At 53.1% G+C, this 22,485-nt stretch overlaps 1 protein-coding gene across 1 annotated transcript in view; it reads right to left on the bottom strand.

Moving 5' to 3' along the window:
- The window catches only part of LOC138287307 (zinc finger protein OZF-like), a 67,213-nt gene that overhangs the window by 30,254 nt on the left and 14,474 nt on the right, over positions 1-22,485 (bottom strand). Inside the window, exons 4-6 of the mRNA XM_069227663.1 lie at positions 4,770-4,877; positions 2,781-2,852; positions 1,497-1,592 (exon numbers count right to left, since the gene is read on the bottom strand). Coding sequence (XP_069083764.1) covers positions 1,497-1,592; positions 2,781-2,852; positions 4,770-4,877 — 276 coding nt within the window. The remainder of the gene's footprint in view (positions 1-1,496; positions 1,593-2,780; positions 2,853-4,769; positions 4,878-22,485) is intronic.

Raw genomic sequence — 22,485 nt, 5'->3', positions numbered from 1 at the left:
ATGGGACCTTGTGTGATGATGGTTTAGGGGGTTGTATGGGTATGTGCAGTGGACATGCATTGGTGATGGGTGCCCATGCATTGGTGTTGCATGCAGGGCTTGGTGTTGGGATGTGTGGTTTGTGATGTTGGGACATATGTGAGGAGTTGGGGTGCTGGGGGTGAGGGTGAGGGTGGGGGTATCTGCTGGAATGCAGGTAGGGTGGGGGATGTAATAATTAAGATTTGTCTTACCAGAGTCCATTCCTCCACCTACTCCTGCGAGTCCCTCAGGATGCAGAATCGCCAAGACCTGCTCCTCCCATGTTGTTAGTTGTGGGGGAGGAGGTGGGGGTCCTCCGCCAGTTAGCTGAACCGCCTGGTGGTGTCTTCAGACCACGGAACGCACCTTCCCTCATAGGTCGTTCCACCTCTTCATGATGTCCTCCCGGTTTCTTGGGTGCTGTCCCACTGTGTTGACCCTGTCCACTATTCTTCGCCATAGCTCCGTCTTCCTTGCTATTGAGGTGTGCTGCACCTGTGCTCCGAATAGCTGTGGCTCTACCCAGACAATGAGCTCCTCCTCCGAGAACCTGGGGTGTCTCTGCCGTGCCATGGGGTGGTGTAGGTGATGTGGGGGGTGGAGTGTGTGGTGATAAGTGTGCTGATATGTAGTGGTGTGTTGTGTGAGGTGCGTGGAAGTTATGTGGGTGATGGTGTTGTGTGCGTGTTGATGCTGTTGTTCTTGCTGGTGCTGTCTCTCTCTGGCCTTCTTTCTGAATTTTTGGTAGTAGGGGTTTGTGGTTGTTGTGGGTGTGTGTTTTATATTGTATTGGGTGTGTGGGAGTGGTATGTGTATGTGTATCAGGTGTGTGTATTTCGATTTGTCCAATGTGGCTGTGTTTTGTAATAGTGTGTGTATTTTAAGCGCGGCGGTGTGTACCGCCAATGGAATACCGCGGTTGAAAGACCGCTGCGTGTATTCGTGTGTCGTGATAGTGTGGGCGTATTTCTGTCAGCGTGACGGTGGAGGATTTGTTTTCGCCAGTTTATCACTGACCTTTGGTGTGGCGGACTTGTGTGGGTGTCTGAAATTTGGCGGACTTCGTAATGTGGGTCATAATAGCTGTGGTTGGAATTCTGTGGCCGCGGCGGTGTGTTGGCGGTCTTCTGCACGGCGGTAAACGGCTTTTACCGCCAATGTTGTAATGAGGGCCTATGTCTTAACTGACATTTCCACCTAACTACAATGTCCCTTCAACCTTTTTTTCCATTGAAAAAATATATACATCTTATAGATCTATACACATGTATAACTACTGATATATATTTGCTTTCCTCCATTGAAACTTATGTCACTTTTTAAAGAAAGCCTGCTACAAAAATTGCTGTAACAATGATCCCTTAAATCCACCCCAAAGTTTCAATGGATATGTACAAGCATTATTTCTCAGACAAGCAAAACATGTTACATTCTCTATTGTCTTGTAATTCACAACCACCTCTTCTCATGCTCACCTGAAATCCTTAACTCGGGTTCCGTTGTCTTCTGAACACATGATTCCTCCTTTGGTCTTGTGCTCAGTGAAAACACTGCTGTTATAAGTGGAACCCCTGAAAAGAGACACACCATATATAATTGCATGAGAGAATGAAAGAATAAACACAATGAGTTAAGAAACCTGTGAAGTATAACCAAAAATCAACTATCTGAAAGGAGGCCCTAAAACATGAGCTACAGAACAGAAAACAAAAGGTGAGTGATGCCACAGTGTGTACAGGAGAAAAAACAAAACTGTCTAAGCACAACTACACAAACTGCATCTACATCACCGGCGGCCGCGGTGGAAATAACATCAAAGAGGTGTCAGTTTCCTAGCAGCATACAAAAATCTGCAAAGGCAATTAACCAAACCTATTCAAACGACTTCATTTTTTATAAATGAAGGAAGAGTATTTTACCCTTTGGTAATCTATAAAGCCCCATGTCAGAAGTAAGCACTGGTTATGTGAATTGTGTAGAAAGTGTTAGAAGAACCTCAACTTCTGAACACTGAGATGAATTAAGGAGGACTCACTTGCTGTTACTGATGTCAATTTGGAATTATTTCATTTTAAGGTGACTACTCATGTTGTAAAGGATGTGGCTTTTATCTATCTACAAATAAAGAAATTAGAGGGTTAAAAGATTATCTGCTTGTACTATAATCACAGTGGTACAATTGTTACCTCCAACTTTTTATTCAGTAGGATTTTTGGTTGCTTTAGTTATGATAGACTTGAACGCTCTGTGAGCCTTTGGTGCAATGACACACTGTCCAACACAAGGGTAAACTTGCACCCTCCCCGAGCCCTAGGTGTAGTGTCCAACACAAGAGTACACAATTTGAGGCTGAATGTGATGGAGCTCTGGTCAGATATAACAGGTAGGCTGATCCTGGTAAAAGTCTAGAGGTAAAAAATATCAAAAGGGACTGTCACTTTTCAGAAGAAAAAGCCTCTTTGAGCGGGCTGCTGCTGAAATTGTAGCCTGTGGTTTGAAACCGAAAGCCGGATACCTAACGCAGGTTGGTACCACTGGAGCTCTGGAGAAGAGGCCTGGACCCGCTGTCTGTGACCAGAGAGGAGCCCTGACCGACTGCATCTGCTTTCTCTTGTATCGAGGACAAAGAGTTGGAATCCTTCAAGGACCAGCAGATGAGTCCCAAAAAATGAAAAACTGGAGGTGAACACCCAAGAAGGGGTCACTTTGAAACAACTGCACATTGTCCAACACAAGAAGTGCAACAATTTAGGACTTACCCAAGTCAGGGTCGCCACTGCTCTCTTTAATTTCCTCAGCAAGACGATCGATAAAAGGTGAAGCTGCCTCTTCTTTGTTCCTCAATAAAATAGCAGGATTACCAAAGAAAACCAGGTAGAACTAGTTATCGACAGTTACAGGTTTATACAGACTGAGTTTCATCCGCTATACATATACAATTTTAGACCAATAATATTCTTCCCATAAGATTAGGACCATTATTTTTTACAAGTTCAGAAGACTTTGACATTTGCATTTTTTGTTTAATCTGTAAAAATAGGCATTGCTGCAAGTGAGTGAAACTACTAAGGGAAAGAACGTCATGTTCAGAAAATCTGTCCTCTCTTTAACACCTGTTCTGTGGGGTATCCTCTCTTAACACCCATTCTGTGTGGTATCCTCTCTTAACACCCATTCTGTGGGGTATCCTCTCTTAACATCCATTCTGTGGGGTATCCTCTCTTAACACCTGTTCCGTGGGGTATCTTCTCTTAACACACAATCTGTGGGGTATCTTCTCTTAACACACATTCTGTGGGGTATCCTCTCTTAACACCTATTCTGCGGGGTATCCTCTCTTAACATCTATTCTGCGGGGTATCCTCTCTTAACGCCTATTCTGTGGGGTATCCTCTCTTAACACCTATTCTGTGGGGTATCCTCTCTTAACACACATTCTGTGGGGCTATCCTCTCTTAACACACATTCTGCGGAGTATCCTCTCTTAACACCTGTTCTGTGGGGTATTCTCTCTTAACACTCATTCTGTGGGGTATCCTCTCTTAACACCCATTCTGTGGGGTATCCTCTCTTAACACACATTCTGTGGAGTATCCTCTCTTAACACCCATTCTGTGGGGTATCCTCTCTTAACAACTATTCTGTGGGGTATCCTCTCTTAATACCTATTCTGTGGGGTATCCTCTCGTAACACACATTCTGTGGGGTATCCTCTCTTAACACACATTCTGTGGGGCTATCCTCTCTTAATTCCTGTTCTGTGGGACATCCTCTCTTAACACCTGTTCTGTGGGGTATCCTCTCTTAACACCCTGTTCTGTGGGGTTATCCTCACTTTACACCTGTGCTGTGGGGTATCCTCTCTCAACACCCATTTTGTGGGGTATCCTCTCTTAACACACATTCTGTGGGGTATCCTTTCCTAATACCTGTTCTGTGGGGTATCCTCTCTTAACACCTGTTCTGTGGGGTATCCTCTCTTAACACACATTCTGTGGGGTATCCTCTCTTTACACCTGTGCTGTGGGGTATCCTCTCTTAACACCTGTGCTGTGGGGTATCCTCTGTTACACCCAATCTCGGGGGGTATCCTCTCTTAACACATATCTCGGTGGGGCATTACTTTGGTTCAACGCCATGTCTCCTAGAGGCAGTTTTGCAAATCAAAGCTGACTGATAGGTTTAAAGTAACACCTACTAAGATTTAATAAAAAAACAAGCAAGTACTTTTTTTTAATATTGCCTGATCTGTACATCAGCTTTACTTCTGACATTTTAGTTGTTAAATTGTTTTCTGCTAATTACATTTGATATGAATTTGGACTTATATACTAACTTTAATGTTGTTTTGGTGCAACACTACGTATGCCAAATGCACTTTTGTTTGAGGAATGCAATTGCTTGTACCAAACTACAAAAAGTAAGCTTAGAAGTCCTCACAGAAACCTTTTTTATGTTTACGAACAAGATTGTTTTCACAGTGCTTAAGTTCAGCCATAGCTTATATCAAGACTAAAGGCCTGACAGTCTAACAATCCAGTTTCCTGCAGAGGCACAACAATTTCTGCACAGGTGAATATGACGCAGTCTTCCTGAGAGTCAGAGGTTTGTAACACTACAGGTGGTGCACACTATTCCACATTATTTGCACAATCTTGCTCTAGAAATTGTAGAGGGCTATAGTGGGTAATTTCCCAAGACAAGGATTCAGAAAGGCGGAGGCATTTTAATATTTCCAATATTCTTACCTCTGCTAAGACAATCTTCTCTTTCATCTGTTTCCTGGGGGCTGTTCAGTTGGACATTTTCTTCTCTTTTTAGGATCAATAACTCACAATGGCTGGTGTTTGGGTCACCTAGTGTATAAATGTAACATGATTTCAATTTTCTGGAGACGATGTTAGTTCTTCGTTGAGGCCGTTACCTATGGGGGTCATTACGAGTCTGGCAGTCACTAGGCCGCGAAACGCGCGGATGGTGGTCGGACTGCCTGGGAACAGCCAGCTCCGCCAGGATTGGAGATCCCAGAGCTCTGGAGGTGGTGGCGGTCCTAATCCATCAGGGCACTTAGTATGGGCAGTGCAGGGCCCCCTAGCCAGCACCATCGCTTTGCAGACAGTGAACATTGCGAGGATGATGTAGCCCGTTTCCCGCTATGCCAGCGGGTGGAAACTAAGGTTTCCGCCCGTTGACCTAGTGGGAAACTCATAATGGGGCTGGGGGAGGAAGCCTGTGTGTTGGCGACCTCCCAGTCAGAAGTTCGGCAGAAGGTAAAAACCGTCCACTGAACTCATAATGACCCCCTATGTCTTTGCTCATTCTACTTGTTTAAAGTGGTATCTTTAGTCTCGCTTCTGTACTGTTAAGTGATCTTGTGTTTGTGATAAATCACCTCTGTAGCCATTGGAGAACCAAAGGCATTCAGACATACAATATGACAATCATAAAGCTTCCTCTGTTGAAACCTCATGAGTACAGAAGGCATTCATGCATGCATTAAGCACCCTCCTCTGTATATATTTAAGGACACAGGAAAGTACGATAGTCAATAGGGACACATTCCTTTGTACACATCCAAGCCTATTTAACCAAGATATTGAGTTCGAAATAGTGTTACCAGAATAGTGTTACAAGAATATTGTGATATCAAAAATATAGTCGACAGGAATATCTTAGGTAAGAATATATATTTTTTAGTGTGTGTTTTCAATGTAATTGTTAAAATTATTGTCATTGGTGTTTTCAATATTTTTGTAATAGTAGAGGTGGTATATATTTTTACTTGGTGTCTAGTAATAATGTTTAAGAGTTTTACTGACTTGAGTGGTTAACTTAATTTTTTTTTTATTTTCTATGTTTTAAAAAATCGTGAGCAAATAAATATGTGAGAAATGTGTATTGTATTAGTGTTAACTGGTAATTTTATTTTCAATTGGGAAGTTTGTTTTTAGTAGTGGGATGTTGGGTTTAAAGGGGAAAAGGATGGGGAGTTTATTAAAAAGATAGGCACTTTTTTTTAAATGTGAAATACAATTAAAGTGTTTTTTACAATAATATAGATTATTTTTTAATTAAAATTTGTAATTCAATATTTTTTTTTTGTTATGGTGTTTTACTTACAATTAATATTTCTAAAAAATGATAAATAACATTTTTACTAATACATTTTAAACATTTTGTATATACTTCAAATATAAATTTAGTAGGCTAAGGTTGTGGTTCTTAGTTACTGGCCCAGCCCTAGCTAATGTCCTGCAGGCCAATGGTTCCCCACAATTCCTAAAGTGTGCAAGTAGTTGCTACCTTTTGACACATCTCAGCTAGATTGTCACTGTGAACAAAATGTAATTCAGCAGAATATGGGGGTGATTCTGACATCGGCGGTAAAATGCCCTTACCGCCGGTCAGAAGACCGCCATAACACCGCCGCGGCCGCGGTCAACCGCCACGGTCATTCTGACCCACAACGGCCAAACCTCCAAAAATCCGTCCTCCACTGCAGCCCGCCACATCGGCGGGCAGCGATAAACTGGAGATGACCAAACCTCCACCGTCACGCCAACAGAAATACGCCCATGCCATTACGACCCACGAATCCACACGCCGGTCATTCAAACGCGGTAATCCATTGGCGCTACACACCGCCGCGGTCAGAATACATACACATCACCAAAACACAGCCACATTGGACAATTTGAAAAACAAACACCTGATACACATACACACACCACTCCCACACAATCAACCAACTATAAAACACACACCCACATCACCCACAAACCCCTGCGACCCCAATTACTGAGAGAAGGAGAGAGAGACACAGCAGACAATCCAAAGCAAGACACACTGAGGCACACTACACCATCACACACACCACATAGTAGCACAAAGCACCACTCACCAACACACTCCTCATCACATACACCACCCCACACCTCACCCACACCACCCCATGGCACCCCAAAGGCATCCACGATTTTCGGACCAAGAACTCCGGGTCATGGTGGAGGAAATCCTAAGAGTGGAACCCCAGCTCTTCGGCTCGCAGGTGCAGCACACCAGTATAGCCAGGAAGGCGGAGCTATGGCAGCGGATTGTGGACAGGGTCAACGCGGTGGGACAGCATCCCAGGAATAGGGAGGACATCCGCAAAAGATGGAACGACCTACGGGGGAAGGTCCGATCGATGGTCTCCAGGCACAACATCGCGGTCCAGAAGACTGGCGGCGGACCCCCACCCACCCCTCCCGAATTTACATCGTGGGAGCAAGACGTCTTGACCATCCTGCATCCTCAGGGCCTCGCAGGAGTAGCCGGAGGAATGGACTCTGGTAAGTCCCATCTCAACTACTATATCCCCCCCACCCCACCAGCATGCCAACCCACACCCCCACCCTCACCTCCAACCCCCCAGCACACATCCTTCCTGACAATGTCTCACCAGCACAACCCACCCATCCCAACACCAACTCCTGCATGCCAACACAAACCATGGGCACCCATCACCTAAGCATGACCACTGCACTAACCCCTCCCCCCCACTAAATACCCTCACAACACCTCCCTCCAGGGAATGCCTGCACTGGGGGACAAGGGCACCCACAACACGCATGCTATTGCACACACAGAAACAATAACCAAACTCTCTTACCCCATGCAGGACCCGAACGACAACACACCAGCCAGGAGGGTCCAGAAGTGTCCATCCCACCACCGGAACAGGCCCACACTGAGGATAGCAGCTCTGTCAACAGTGAACCTGATGACCAGCCCGGACCATCGGGGACCTCTGGGCAGTCGGTTCCCCTCACCCAGACACAGGCCACACCAGACCCGACCCCCTCTGCCGACACCAGCACAGCTCCCACCCAGCGGGCCCATGCCTCTGTCTCTAGGACAGCTCAATCAGCGGTGTGTCTGCCACTACAGGGCACCCAGGCTAACCCGACACCCCAACAACAACAGGGACCTGGGGGCAGTGGGAGCGGGCACACCGGCCAGGGGACAGAGGCCGGGGGAAAACGGGCAGCTCGGAGGGCTGCTGTGCGACAGGGGGGGGAGGAGAGGCCCAGGGAACCCACTCTCCAAGAGGCCCTCACCACCATCATGGGGGCATACCACCACTCCCAAGAAACGATGGCGACGGTACTGGCCAGGTTCACTGAGATCCAGGCACAGCAGGAAGAACGCTACATGGGGTTCAGGGAGGAGCTGAGAATCATCGGGACCGCAATGGGGACCATCGTCCTGGCCCTCCACAGGATAGAGGACGCATTGCGGGACCATGGTGCACCACACAGGGCCCCTGTCACTAGGCCGGACCAGGAACAGCCTACCACCTCCGCCGGCGCTAGTGGACAGGAGGTCCCAACACCTCGACAGCCCCCCAGAACCCCACCTCCTGCTGAAGAACAACCACCCCGTAAGAGGAGCCTGAGACCAAAGAAAAAGACAGAGTAGGATGTCAAGACCCCCGCCAGCAGGACATACCCCCTCAAGTCTTCCCACTGTCCCACATTGCCACCCTGTCCAACCATGAACTGCCTATGCTCCATCCTTCCACAGGCAAAAGAACAATGCACCTGTGAGACTGAGAACTGGACTCTGCCATGGATATTCCTCCACCCCCACCCATCACCCTTAGAATCACATGTACCGATATCTAGCACTGTAAATAAATCACATTTTGCACACAAACCTGTTTTGAGTCATGCTGTATTATTAACAAATGGATAACATATTACTGTTCAATTTCTGTTCTGTCAATTAGTCATGACAACATACCAATGTCAATACGCTGTATTTCATGGGCGAACCAAGCAGAAGTCAGGTACTGAGTCAGACAGCACTGAGAAGGGAAGGGAAAGGCATAAATTAATAAAAAACATCTGTGGGGAACTACAGAAAGTACAGATGCAGGAGGCTAGAAGCAATTGTGAAATGGCGTGGGTGATTCTTACCTGGGTGTTACTGGAAATACTGTTGTATCACTCTGTCCCTATTGTCTGTGTCGTCCTCAGAGTCTTCCTCCTCTTCACTCTCCACAGGCTCCACGGCTTCTACAACACCACCATCTGGACCATCCTCCTGCAGGAAAGGCACCTGGCGTCGCAAAGCCAGGTTGTGAAGCATACAGCACGCCACGATGATATGGCACACCTTCTTTGGTGAGTACATTAGGGATCCACCAGTCATATGCAGGCACCTAAACCTGGCCTTCAGGAGGCCAAAGGTTCGCTCAATCACCCTCCTTGTACGCCCATGGGCCTCATTGTAGCGTTCCTCTGCCCTTGTCCGGGGATTCCTTACTGGGGTCAGTAGCCACAGCAGGTTGGGGTAACCAGAGTCACCTATTAGCCACACACGTTGTCTCTGTAGCTGCTCCATCACATAGGGGATGCTGCTATTTCGCATCACATACGCGTCATGCACTGACCCTGGGAACTTGGCATTTACATGGGAGATGTACTGGTCAGCCAAACAGACCACCTGGACATTCATCGAATGATAATTTTTTCTGTTTCGGTACACCTGCTCATCGTCTTTTGGGGGTACCAAAGCCACATGGGTCCCATCAATGGCACCAATGATGTTGGGGATATGTCCAAGGGCATAGAAATCACCCTTCACTGAGGGCAAGTCACCCTCCTCGGGGAAAATGATGTAGCTCCGCATGAGTTTCATCAGGGCAGACAACACTCTGCTCAAAATCTTAGAAAACATAGGCTGAGACATTCCAGATGACATGGCCACTGTGGTCTGGAATGACCCACTGGCCAAAAAATGGAGGACTGAGAAAACCTGCACCAGAGGGGGAATCCCTGTGGGTTGGCGGATGGGGGACATCAGGGCTGGCTCCAGCTGGGCACACAGTTCATGGATAGTGGCACGGTCAAGTCGGTATCGAAGTATTATATGGCGTTCTTCCATTGTCGACAGGTCCACCAGCGGTCGGTACATGCGAGGATTCCTCCTTCTCATCCCAAGTCCCAGCGGACGGTGCCTAGGAAGGACAACATGGAGCACAGAGTCAGCCAAACCACAGGTACGTACAGACAGCTTGCACAGTTAAAGAATGGCAATGGGTTGAAAGGCGTGTATGTGTGGCAATGCAAGGCCTAGGCCTGTGTGTCGCAGTCAAAATTAAGCCATGTGGGCCCTTGAAATGGCGGCTGCCTGACCTGTGAAGTGGGACAATGGGATGTGAGGTCACTGCGCTGGCGGGGCACACCGTGGCGGTAGGCGGTCGAAGACCGCGGCGCAAAGCCGCATTGGTTAACATTGAAGCCTATGGGTTTCAGGAGCCAATAACGAAGTGCGCCGGCGGTCGCGGTACGCACCGCCGCGGTACGCACCGCCGCGGACGTGACCGCCATTTTCTATCTGCTTAATCACTCGAGACCTGATCATCCACAGGAGAGGACCTATACTGCAAGTGCTGCTGTGACCTCGGTCTGGAAGATACAATGGCTGCTGCGACTGGGGAAAGGGCCCCTGCCTTCACGTCTGAAGAATTGGACAAGCTCGTGGATGGGGTCCTCCCCCAGTATGCGCTACTCTACGGTCCTCCAGACCAACAAGTGAGTACACCGGGTGCTAATGGAATGGGCTATGCCTGTGTGGATTGGGGTGGATGTAAGTTGGTGGGGTGGGGGGCGAATGAGGAGTGCAACGCCCGACAGATGAGAGCATGTGCCATATGGCAAAGTGGGTGGGGGGGGGCCAATTACATCTAACATGCAGGCCATTGATGATTTCCTCCTTTCCACCCTGTACATGTCTAATAGGTCAGCGCCCATCAGAAGATCGAGATTTGGCGTGCCATCGCCAAGGAAGTCCGGACCTTGGGGGTCCACAACAGACGGGGCACCCACTGCCGCAAGAGGTGGGAGGACATCCGCCGCGGAACAAGGAAGACCGCAGAAACACTGCTGGGGATGGCCTCCCAACCTAGGAGGGGTGCCAGTCGCACCATGACCCCCCTGATGTCCCGGATCCTGGCGGTGGCCTACCCTGAATTGGATGGGCGCTTTAAGACATCACAGCAGACACAAGGGGGTGAGTATCAGCACATTCTCCTATCTTTCTGCGCAGTGGAGGCGTCTGGGTGGGGGAGGAGGGCTGTGGGTGACATTAGGCCAGGGCGCTTTCTGTAGTGTAGTCCTCTCCCTTAGGCATGGCCCTGTGCCCCCGGCCCCCACCTCGGTAGGGTGACAAGTACAGCCATTGAAGGTCCAGCATCTCCCATGTGCGCGTTTGACGTCTCTTGGCCTGTTGTCTTAGTCAGTAGTACTGAGTAGTGTACCCCGAATGCGCGGCTTAGTGCATTAGGCACCTGTGTCTGTCCTCTCCGCCAACGGTGTTGACATTGCATGCACTCAACCTGGTCTTCTTTTTTCTCCCCCCACCCTTTCTCTCCATCTTCTTGTGCATGTGTGCATTAGCATCATCAGGCGGAGGAGATTTGGCATCGGAGCACGAGGGAGCTGCAGGACACAAGGCCCCGGTGGGCCCAGGAACAGACACCGAGGGCACCAGTGATCCGGAGGGCGAGGGGAGCACCACGACGGGGACCGCTGGTGAGAGCAGCGAAAGCGACACGTCCTCGGATGGGAGCTCCCTAGGGGTGGCGGCAACATCCGTGCCCCCCGCCTCTACAGGTACAGCCGCCACCCAGCGCACCAGCCCCGCCCTCCCAGCAGCCCCTCAGTCTTCGCTCCGTGCCCGTTCGCCCAGGAAGGCGCGCGTCTCCTTCGCCCCAGGCACCTCAGCCCCTGCCCCTGTTGCCCCTGCTGCCCTCAGTGCGGAGCTCATTGACCTGGTAAGGACGCTCATTGTTGGGCAGACGACCCTTTTGAATGCCATCCAGGGTGTGCAAAGGGAGGTGCAACAGAGCAATGCGTACCTGGAGGGCATTCATTCGGGTCAGGCTGCCCATCAACGAGCGTTCACTGCTCTGGCCTCAGCACTGACGGCAGCCATTGTCCCTGTTTCCAGCCTCCCTCTTCTGACTGCCTCCAGCCTGTCTCTGTCTCCTGTTCCTCAGCCTATCCCATCCACACCATCAGACCAGCCTGCACACACCTCAACACCCAAGAGCAGCTCATCCAAACACAAGCACCACAGATCCCGCAAACACTCACCCGAGCAACACCCAGATGCAGACATGCCAACAGCCACTGCCACCCCTGTGTCCCCCTCCTCCTCGTCTCCCTCCTCCCTCCCTGTGACGTCTACACTCACACCTGCATGCACCCCAACATCAGCCAGTGCTTCCATCACCACCTCACCCTCCAGTACAGTCCACACTCGTGCAGTCACCACCCCCACTGCCATGTACACATCCCCTGTGTCCTCTCCCACTGTGTCTGTCACCCCCTCTTCCAAGACACACAAACGCAGGCAGCCACCCACCCAACAGCCATCCACCTCACGACAGCCTACAGCACCAGCACCTTCACCCAATGACAGCACACCTGACTCTCCTACAACCACCTCCTCTACCTCCACTTCCATCTCCACTTCTCCTACCCTTTACCTTGGCCCTAAAAAACTTTTCCTGGCTAACCTTAACCTCTTTCCCCCCGATGACCTCCCCCATCCATCTTCAAAGAGTCCCAAGAGCACCGCAGCCACCACCAGCCCAGCTTCGGGTGTCACTGTTGTGCCTGGGTTCTGGAGCCCACCCTTTGCCAGCAGTGACACATCGATCAGCAGCAAGGACACGTCCAGCCCCCCCCCCGGCAAGAGGACCCGCCAAAACAAGGACCGCCGTGCGAGGACCGACAGGGCTGCCCCCAAGGAGCAATGTGCGGCCACTTCACCACCCACACCATCTAGGGGAGGCAAGGGCCCGAGAGCCCCATCAAAGGAGCGGAAGGGCAGCAGGAGCGCGGAGAAGGTGGACCCCACATGCCACATCCCAGCTGGGAAGGAGGACACTAAGGAGGCCAGGAGTCCGTCCCCGAAGGGTCCAGAAACGTCACGGTCCCAGGGCGACTGAACAGGGAGTCCAGGCCAGGTCTGGCTCCCTTGACCTGCTGGATGAGCACCGCTGAACAGGGCCCACGGTGCAGAAGAGTACCGCTGAACAGGGCCCCGCCGTGGAGATAGGCACCGCTGAACAGGGCCCGCGGTGCAGAAGAGTACCGCTGAACAGGGCCCCGCCGTGGAGATAGGCACCGCTGAACAGGGCCCGCGGTGCAGAAGAGTACCGCTGAACAGGGCCCCGCCGTGGAGATAGGCACCGCTGAACAGGGCCCGCGGTGCAGAAGAGCACCGCTGAACAGGGCCCCGCCGTGGAGATAGGCACCGCTGAACAGGGCCCGCGGTGCAGAAGAGCACCGCTGAACAGGGCCCCGCCGTGGAGAAAGGCACCGCTGAACAGGGCCCCGCCGTCTCAAGCACCGCTCCGCTGGGCCCTTCCTCTCAAGCACCGCTCCGCTGGGCCCTTCCTGTCAAGCACCGCTCCCCTGGGCCCTTCCTCTCAAGCACCGCTCCGCTGGGCACCGCCGTCTCAAGCACCGCTCCGCTGGGCCCTTCCTCTCAAACACCGCTCCGCTGGGCCCTTCCTGTCAAGCACCGCTCCGCTGGGCCCCGCCGTCTCAAGCACCGCTCCGCTGGGCCCTTCCTGTGAAGCACCGCTCCGCTGGGCCCTTCCTGTCAAGCACCGCTCCGCTGGGCCCCGCCGTCTCAAGCACCGCTCCGCTGGGCCCTTCCTGTCAAGCACCGCTCCGCTGGGCCCTTCCTCTCAAGCACCGCTCCGCTGGGCCCTTCCTCTCAAGCACCGCTCCGCTGGGCACCGCCGTCTCAAGCACCGCTCCGCTGGGCCCTTCCTCTCAAGCACCGCTCCGCTGGGCCCTTCCTGTCAAGCACCGCTCCGCTGGGCCCCGCCGTCTCAAGCACTGCTCCGCTGGGCCCTTCCTGTGAAGCACCGCTCCGCTGGGCCCTTCCTCTCAAGCACCGCTCCGCTGGGCCCCGCCGTCTCAAGCACCGCTCCGCTGGGCCCTTCCTGTCAAGCACCGCTCCGCTGGGCCCTTCCTCTCAAGCACCGCTCCGCTGGGCCCTTCCTCTCAAGCACCGCTCCGCTGGGCCCCGCCGTCTCAAGCACCGCTCCGCTGGGCCCTTCCTGTCAAGCACCGCTCCGCTGGGCCCTTCCTCTCAAGCACCGCTCCGCTGGGCCCTTCCTCTCAAGCACCGCTCCGCTGGGCCCTTCCTGTCAAGCACCGCTCCGCTGGGCCCTTCCTCTCAAGCACCGCTCCGCTGGGCCCTTCCTCTCAAGCACCGCTCCGCTGGGCACCGCCGTCTCAAGCACCGCTCCGCTGGGCCCTTCCTCTCAAGCACCGCTCCGCTGGGCCCTTCCTGTCAAGCACCGCTCCGCTGGGCCCCGCCGACTCAAGCACCGCTCCGCTGGGCCCTTCCTGTGAAGCACCGCTCCGCTGGGCCCTTCCTCTCAAGCACCGCTCCGCTGGGCCCCGCCGTCTCAAGCACCGCTCCGCTGGGCCCTTCCTCTCAAGCACCGCTCCGCTGGGCCCTTCCTCTCAAGCACCGCTCCGCTGGGCCCCGCCGTCTCAAGCACCGCTCCGCTGGGCCCTTCCTGTCAAGCACTGCTCCGCTGGGCCCTTCCTCTCAAGCACCGCTCCGCTGGGCCCTTCCTCTCAAGCACCGCTCCGCTGGGCACCGCCGTCTCAAGCACCGCTCCGCTGGGCCCTTCCTCTCAAGCACCGCTCCGCTGGGCCCTTCCTGTCAAGCACCGCTCCGCTGGGCCCCACCGTCTCAAGCACCGCTCCGCTGGGCCCTTCCTGTGAAGCACCGCTCCGCTGGGCCCTTCCTCTCAAGCACCGCTCCGCTGGGCCCCGCCGTCTCAAGCACCGCTCCGCTGGGCCCTTCCTGTCAAGCACCGCTCCGCTGGGCCCTTCCTCTCAAGCACCGCTCCGCTGGGCCCTTCCTCTCAAGCACCGCTCCGCTGAGCCCCGCCGTCTCAAGCACCGCTCCGCTGGGCCCTTCCTGTCAAGCACCGCTCCGCTGGGCCCTTCCTCTCAAGCACCGCTCCGCTGGGCCCTTCCTCTCAAGCACCGCTCCGCTGGGCACCGCCGTCTCAAGCACCGCTCCGCTGGGCCCTTCCTCTCAAGCACCGCTCCGCTGGGCCCTTCCTGTCAAGCACCGCTCCGCTGGGCCCCGCCATCTCAAGCACCGCTCCGCTGGGCCCTTCCTGTGAAGCACCGCTCCGCTGGGCCCTTCCTCTCAAGCACCGCTCCGCTGGGCCCCGCCGTCTCAAGCACCGCTCCGCTGGGCCCTTCCTCTCAAGCACCGCTCCGCTGGGCCCTTCCTGTCAAGCACCGCTCCGCTGGGCCCCGCCGTCTCAAGCACCGCTCCGCTGGGCCCTTCCTCTCAAGCACCGCTCCGCTGGGCCCTTCCTGTCAAGCACCGCTCCGCTGGGCCCCGCCGTCTCAAGCACCGCTCCGCTGGGCCCTTCCTGTGAAGCACCGCTCCGCTGGGCCCTTCCTCTCAAGCACCGCTCCGCTGGGCCCCGCCGTCTCAAGCACCGCTCCGCTGGGCCCTTCCTGTCAAGCACCGCTCCGCTGGGCCCTTCCTCTCAAGCACCGCTCCGCTGGGCCCTTCCTCTCAAGCACCGCTCCGCTGGGCCCCGCCGTCTCAAGCACCGCTCCGCTGGGCCCTTCCTGTCAAGCACCGCTCCGCTGGGCCCTTCCTGTCAAGCACCGCTCCGCTGGGCCCTTCCTCTCAAGCACGGCTCCGCTGGGCCCTTCCTGTCAAGCACCGCTCCGCTGGGCCCTTCCTCTCAAGCACCGCTCCGCTGGGCACCGCCGTCTCAAGCACCGCTCCGCTGGGCCCTTCCTCTCAAGCACCGCTCCGCTGGGCCCTTCCTGTCAAGCACCGCTCCGCTGGGCCCCGCCGTCTCAAGCACCGCTCCGCTGGGCCCTTCCTGTGAAGCACCGCTCCGCTGGGCCCTTCCTCTCAAGCACCGCTCCGCTGGGCCCTGCCGTCTCAAGCACCGCTCCGCTGGGCCCTTCCTCTCAAGCACCGCTCCGCTGGGCCCTTCCTCTCAAGCACCGCTCCGCTGGGCCCCGCCGTCTCAAGCACCGCTCCGCTGGGCCCTTCCTGTCAAGCACTGCTCCGCTGGGCCCTTCCTCTCAAGCACCGCTCCGCTGGGCCCTTCCTCTCAAGCACCGCTCCGCTGGGCACCGCCGTCTCAAGCACCGCTCCGCTGGGCCCTTCCTCTCAAGCACCGCTCCGCTGGGCCCTTCCTGTCAAGCACCGCTCCGCTGGGCCCCGCCGTCTCAAGCACCGCTCCGCTGGGCCCTTCCTGTGAAGTACCGCTCCGCTGGGCCCTTCCTCTCAAGCACCGCTCCGCTGGGCCCCGCCGTCTCAAGCACCGCTCCGCTGGGCCCTTCCTGTCAAGCACCGCTCCGCTGGGCCCTTCCTCTCAAGCACCGCTCCGCTGGGCCCTTCCTCTCAAGCACCGCTCCGCTGAGCCCCGCCGTCTCAAGCACCGCTCCGCTGGGCCCTTCCTGTCAAGCACCGCTCCGCTGGGCCCTTCCTCTCAAGCACCGCTCCGCTGGGCACCGCCGTCTCAAGCACCGCTCCGCTGGGCCCTTCCTCTCAAGCACCGCTCCGCTGGGCCCTTCCTGTCAAGCACCGCTCCGCTGGGCCCTTCCTGTGAAGCACCGCTCCGCTGGACCCTTCCTCTCAAGCACCGCTCCGATGGGCCCCGCCGTCTCAAGCACCGCTCCGCTGGGCCCTTCCTCTCAAGCACCGCTCCGCTGGGCCCTTCCTGTCAAGCACCGCTCCGCTGGGCCCCGCCGTCTCAAGCACCGCTCCGCTGGGCCCTTCCTCTCAAGCACCGCTCCGCTGGGCCCTTCCTGTCAAGCACCGCTCCGCTGGGCCCCGCCGTCTCAAGCACCGCTCCGCTGGGCCCTTCCTGTCAAGCACCGCTCCGCTGGGCCCTTCCTGTGAAGCACCGCTCCGCTGGGCCCTTCCTGTCAAGCACCGCTCCGCTGGGCCCCGCCGTCTCAAGCACCGCTCCGCTGGGCCCTTCCTGTCAAGCACCGCTCCGCTGGGCCCTTCCTCTCAAGCACCGCTCCGCTGGGCCCTTCCTCTCAAGCACCGCTCCGCTGGGCACCGCCGTCTCAAGCACCGCTCCGCTGGGCCCTTCCTGTCAAGCACCGCTCCGCTGGGCCCCGCCGTCTCAAGCCCCGCTCCGCTGGGCCCTTCCTGTGAAGCACCGCTCCGCTGGGCCCTTCCTCTCAAGCACCGCTCCGCTGGGCCCCGCCGTCTCAAGCACCGCTCCGCTGGGCCCTTCCTGTCAAGCACCGCTCCGCTGGGCCCTTCCTCTCAAGCACCGCTCCGCTGGGCCCTTCCTCTCAAGCACCGCTCCGCTGGGCCCCGCCGTCTCAAGCACCGCTCCGCTGGGCCCTTCCTGTCAAGCACCGCTCCGCTGGGCCCTTCCTCTCAAGCACCGCTCCGCTGGGCCCTTCCTCTCAAGCACCGCTCCGCTGGGCACCGCCGTCTCAAGCACCGCTCCGCTGGGCCCTTCCTCTCAAGCACCGCTCCGCTGGGCCCTTCCTGTCAAGCACCGCTCCGCTGGGCCCCGCCGTCTCAAGCATCGCTCCGCTGGGCCCTTCCTGTGAAGCACCGCTCCGCTGGGCCCTTCCTCTCAAGCACCGCTCCGCTGGGCCCCGCCGTCTCAAGCACCGCTCCGCTGGGCCCTTCCTGTCAAGCACCGCTCCGCTGGGCCCTTCCTCTCAAGCACCGCTCCGCTGGGCCCCGCCGTCTCAAGCACCGCTGAACAGGGCACCGCCGTCTCAAGCACCGTTGATGGTTCACTGTGCCCACCATGCCTCCTCCTTGACCAGTGGAGACTGTCATCCACCTGATGGACTGTGGCTTTGCACTCCCCAGGATGGTCCAGTGGGCAGCCCACCCACTGTAGAGACATTGAGAGAATGTGGCTTTGCACTCCCCAGGATGGTACAGTGGGCAGCCCACCCACTGTAGAGACATTGAGAGACTGTGGCTTTGCACTCCCCAGGATGGTACAGTGGGCATGGTGGCTCCTCGTGGATCTGGCGTCGTGGACTCATGTGGCTGTGGTGCCCCCCCCTTCCCTTCCCCCTGAGGTGCCTGTAGTTTTTACATCTGATGCCCCTGCAGTGTTCTCTCCAAAGGACTCAGGTCTCCTGTGTGGGCTTTGCCCTTGTTTCTCAAGACTTTGGCCCACGGACATGCTGAATTCGTAGGATGTGCAGGACTTGGTACTTCAGTTATACACTGATGTGTATGTCATTTGTTTTGTTGTGGATATCTTTCATGGTTGTACGCTAATTTTCTGGAGCTTTTTGGTACATAAATATTTATTCCAAATATGATTATGTCCTAGCATTTTTCAGGGGTGTTTGGGTGGTGTCACTGTGACTTGGTGCTCTGCATTGGTGAGTACATAGTTGGGGGGGGGGGGTCGCATATGTGTGTGCCCGTAACCTTTCGTCCTCCCCCTCCCGTGTGTCGTAGGTGCAGTACTCACTGTTGTCGTCTGCGCCGGACTTCGTACTCGTGGTAGATGAGAAGGTAGACGAGAGCAGGTAGGATGTTTAATTCGGGTTCCATGCTGTCCTCCGTACTCGTGGAGTGTGTTTTGGTGAGCGTTTTCCCGTTCGTAGTCTGTTTCCGCCGTGTTTTTATCGGCGGTGCTCCCGCCCCGGAAAAGGTGGCGGATTGGTGAGTTATGATAGTGTGGGCGGTACATTGTCTGCCGCCTGCCTGTTGGCGGTGACCGCCGCGCTGTTTGTCTGTACCGCCGCAGCGGTCGGAGTGTTAAGTTGGCGGTTCCCGCCAGGGTCAGAATTCCATTTTTTGGACCGCCAGCCTGTTGCCGGGTTGGCCGCCGCTTTAACACCGACCGCCAGGGTTAGAATCACCCCCTATGTGTCTAGTACACAATCTAGCACTGTATATTGTATTTGTTGTTTTTAAAAACTAATACAATACACGTTTATAAAAATATGTATTTATACATTTAATAAATTTACATTTTTAAATTGTATTCTAAAGAAAATATATTTAACAACAAACTTCTTAAAAAATTATAGTTATATATTTAATGTTTTAATGGTGAATATTTATGTACTGTAAATACATTTTTGTATATATAATTTAAAATTTATTTTTTTAACTTTATTTCAATTTTCACAATTTCAAAAAAGTACTATAAATATAACTTATAAGTTTCAAAGCTTTTAGTAATTATTACAGTTCATATGCATATAATAAAAAATGTTAACGTTAAGTATAGATTTTAATATTTGACTCTCTAATATTTGACTCTTTGACTAACACATTTAGTTTAAGTGGTAGTGAAATTTTAAAGTGTTACATTTCAGAACATTTAGTATATACATTGGACTGTTTATAGAATAGTTAATAATTTTAATGACCAAACCTTGCCCAATGTAGCTGAGATTTGAGTGGGAGCAGTCACTATAGTCCTTTATTTACCAAACGCTTTTCCCAAAGTAGCATAGATTCAAGTGGAAATAGTAACTCTTTAATGTCAGACACATGGGCCTGATCGTGACGGTATTACTGCAGTGGCGGTGGACCCGAGTACTCGGTCAAGTAGACAGGGTTCCGACCACCGAATTTAGATGTATTGCAGTTGAGCCGCCGACGGCCACGATGGAGTGCTTCTCCTAGTCGTCAGGTTGGTGGACTACTGTCGACCCTATTTAGACGTCACAGTTCTGCAGGGGGTGTACTGGCAGCGGATTGCTCATAGAGGGAGCCCGTTGTGGGAGGTAATGTACATTGTATAATGGCAGTGTATTTTGTATTTGTATTTTTTTATTTATCACATGTTCAGTCAGTAAAAACCATTACACGAAGAAAGGAGAGAGAAAGAAAAAGAAGGAAAAGAAAAAATAGAAAAGAAGAAAGAGAAAAGAAAAAAACAAAAGGCAAAGGTATCTTAGAATACAGTAATAAAATTCGATTTGCGTGAAAATGTTTCAGCTGAATTGCGGAGTACAAAGACTTTGCTTGCAGGCTGATTGTGCACGTTTGTCTCGCTTGTTCAGTCTCTTGAAGAAGGCACCCTAATTTATCCAAAAAGTTAGCCAGTCTGCAGCTGAGTTGTACATCGTCCCCTTTAAAGCCTGCTTATATCGACGGTCTGCACCTACGTAGCCCTCTTTGGAGCCAAACTGGTCGTAGGAGCCTGTTACGAAAAGCTGTAATGCTTTTACATAGGCATATCTGATGGATCAGCGTTTCCGGAGCCAGCCCACATAGTCGACAGGTGTCCGGCATATTGACTCTCGTCCACCTAGGAAGATGGACACGTGTTGGAAGGCAGCCCAATCGGTATTTCATAAGGGCTGCTTTAATCCGTGGATTAACTGCTGCTCCCACATATAGCTGTGGGATTAGAGAGCCGTATGATGACAGAACCAGCCAGGTAGGGCTTCATTTCGATAAAGCCTCTTTTTCCTGAAGATGTGAGAGAGACTTGACACTTACTTTTGTTGCACGTTTGACAAGCTGATGTGAGCTGAGTTGGAGTAGTTGATCTACCAGGCCCAATGTTGTCAGGGAGGACTCGAGGTAGAGACAGAAGGTGGAGGTTGACTCTGAAGTCATTTCTGCCCAAATAAGAGCTTAGGGAGCCTTCTTTTGGTACCTTAAGCTTATGGCTTAGGTTGATAAATGCCCCTTTCCTTGCTAGAGTCTGCCTAACCAGGCCAAATTCTAGGCGAACTTGGGCCGGTGAAACATAATTTGGTAAGCTGAACAACCTCTTGAAAAGCTTGGTGATCGTTTTGTCGAAGTGGTCGTTCCAGTGGCCTCTTAGAACTTCGCTGCCATATGTAATTGTTGGTATTATTTGGCTTGGTTGACCTTTAATAGCGGCAGGTAGGTTGAAGGACCAGTTGCTTTTTTAACGCTGTTGAATGCGAATGCAAGCAATATGGATATCCGACTGAGGTACTCCAGGTGGGGTTTGAAGGAGCCATTGCTGTCAAGAAGAACCCCTAGGTATTTGTATTCATGCACTGTTTCAACCGTAGTGTTACCCAAGTACCACTGATGTTGCAGCCGCCCAGTCGTCTTAAAGGGCATGATTTTTGCTTTATTCAAATTAATGAGAAGAACATTTTTTCCAGAGAATTCAGCTGTTGCTGTAAGTAGCCTCTGCAGGCCTATTCTAGTGTGACTGAAAAGGATGATATCATCGGCGTACATCAAGCTTGTCATGGTAGTTTGCCCCAGCCTTGGTGAATGTGAGTTCACCTTGTCAAACTCCGCCGGTAGGTCAGCCAAAAGTAAATTAAAGAGAAGGGGTGGAAGTACACATCCCTGACACAGACCCCGAAGAGTGGGAATTTTCCTGGAAAGGTGCATCCCACCACACAATTTGACCCTCACCCAGGTATCTGTGTGGAGAAGGACTATTGCTTTCAACAACTGGGAGGGAATACCCCAACTTGCGAGTTTTAACCAGAGTTTCCCTCTGTCTACTCGATCAAATGCAGCTTTATAGTCTATAAAAGAAAGAAAGAGGGACTTCTTGACACGTTGGCATTGATCAAATAATAGTGCGATGGCCATAAGATTGGCAGTCGTGCCCACCCCTTTAGATCAGGTTGTTCATAGTAGCAAAGGTTTCGAGCTCTTACAAGAGAATTCCTGCAAAGACTTGTGATTCGACATCTAGGAGTGCTACTAATCAGTAATTTGCTGGGTCGTTAGTTACACCCCCTTTGTAGATAGAGGTGATAGTTGAGCCTCTCCATGCTTGCAAGATGATGTTAGTAGCAAGAATGCAATTGTAGAGTGTCGAGAGATGTTTTGCCCAGAAATCTGGGTCCTCTTTGTACAGGGCGGCAGGAATACCATTGGGTCCCGGTGCTCCCTCATTCCGGCACTTAATAATTCTCATCCTCTCTGTTCTGAGGAAACCGAAAAGTAGCTGAGTTGTTGTTTTGGAGAGCCGGTGGAGGTACATGCTGATGCTTTTGCCTCACCTACAGAGCGCTTGGTTGAAAGGCCAAAGTGGTGTGAGAGATGCTGATGCCAGGTGGGCTCTGAGATATTAATCATAGAGGATGAGTGTGTTGCAGAGCTTAGGCTGTTAATAAGCCTCTAGAACTGTGCATGCCGATTTGTCTTTGATGCGTGCAAATGTTTTGCTGCTAGCGCAGCTGCCTTGTCTCTTTGATGTGTCCATAAGTGGCCTCTGTAGGACTGTCTAGAGGTAGATACCAGCGCTCTCAGGGCCTCGTTCCTAGGTTCTTTCTGAAGACATCGAAGGGCGGAATTTAAGTTTGGTTTAAGTGTCTTTGTATACCTTCTGGATGAAGGGTTTTGTAAGCTGTGGGGTCTTGTTCCTTGAAGCTGCTGATGGTAGGATGCCAGAAGCTCAACTACAAACACGTCCCAGGTTATTTGTGG

This window comes from Pleurodeles waltl, chromosome 4_1, assembly GCF_031143425.1.
Source record: "Pleurodeles waltl isolate 20211129_DDA chromosome 4_1, aPleWal1.hap1.20221129, whole genome shotgun sequence".
NCBI lineage: Eukaryota > Metazoa > Chordata > Amphibia > Caudata > Salamandridae > Pleurodeles > Pleurodeles waltl.
The sequence above is the reverse complement of the archived record's forward strand: the minus strand, read 5'-3'. Positions and strand labels throughout refer to the sequence as shown.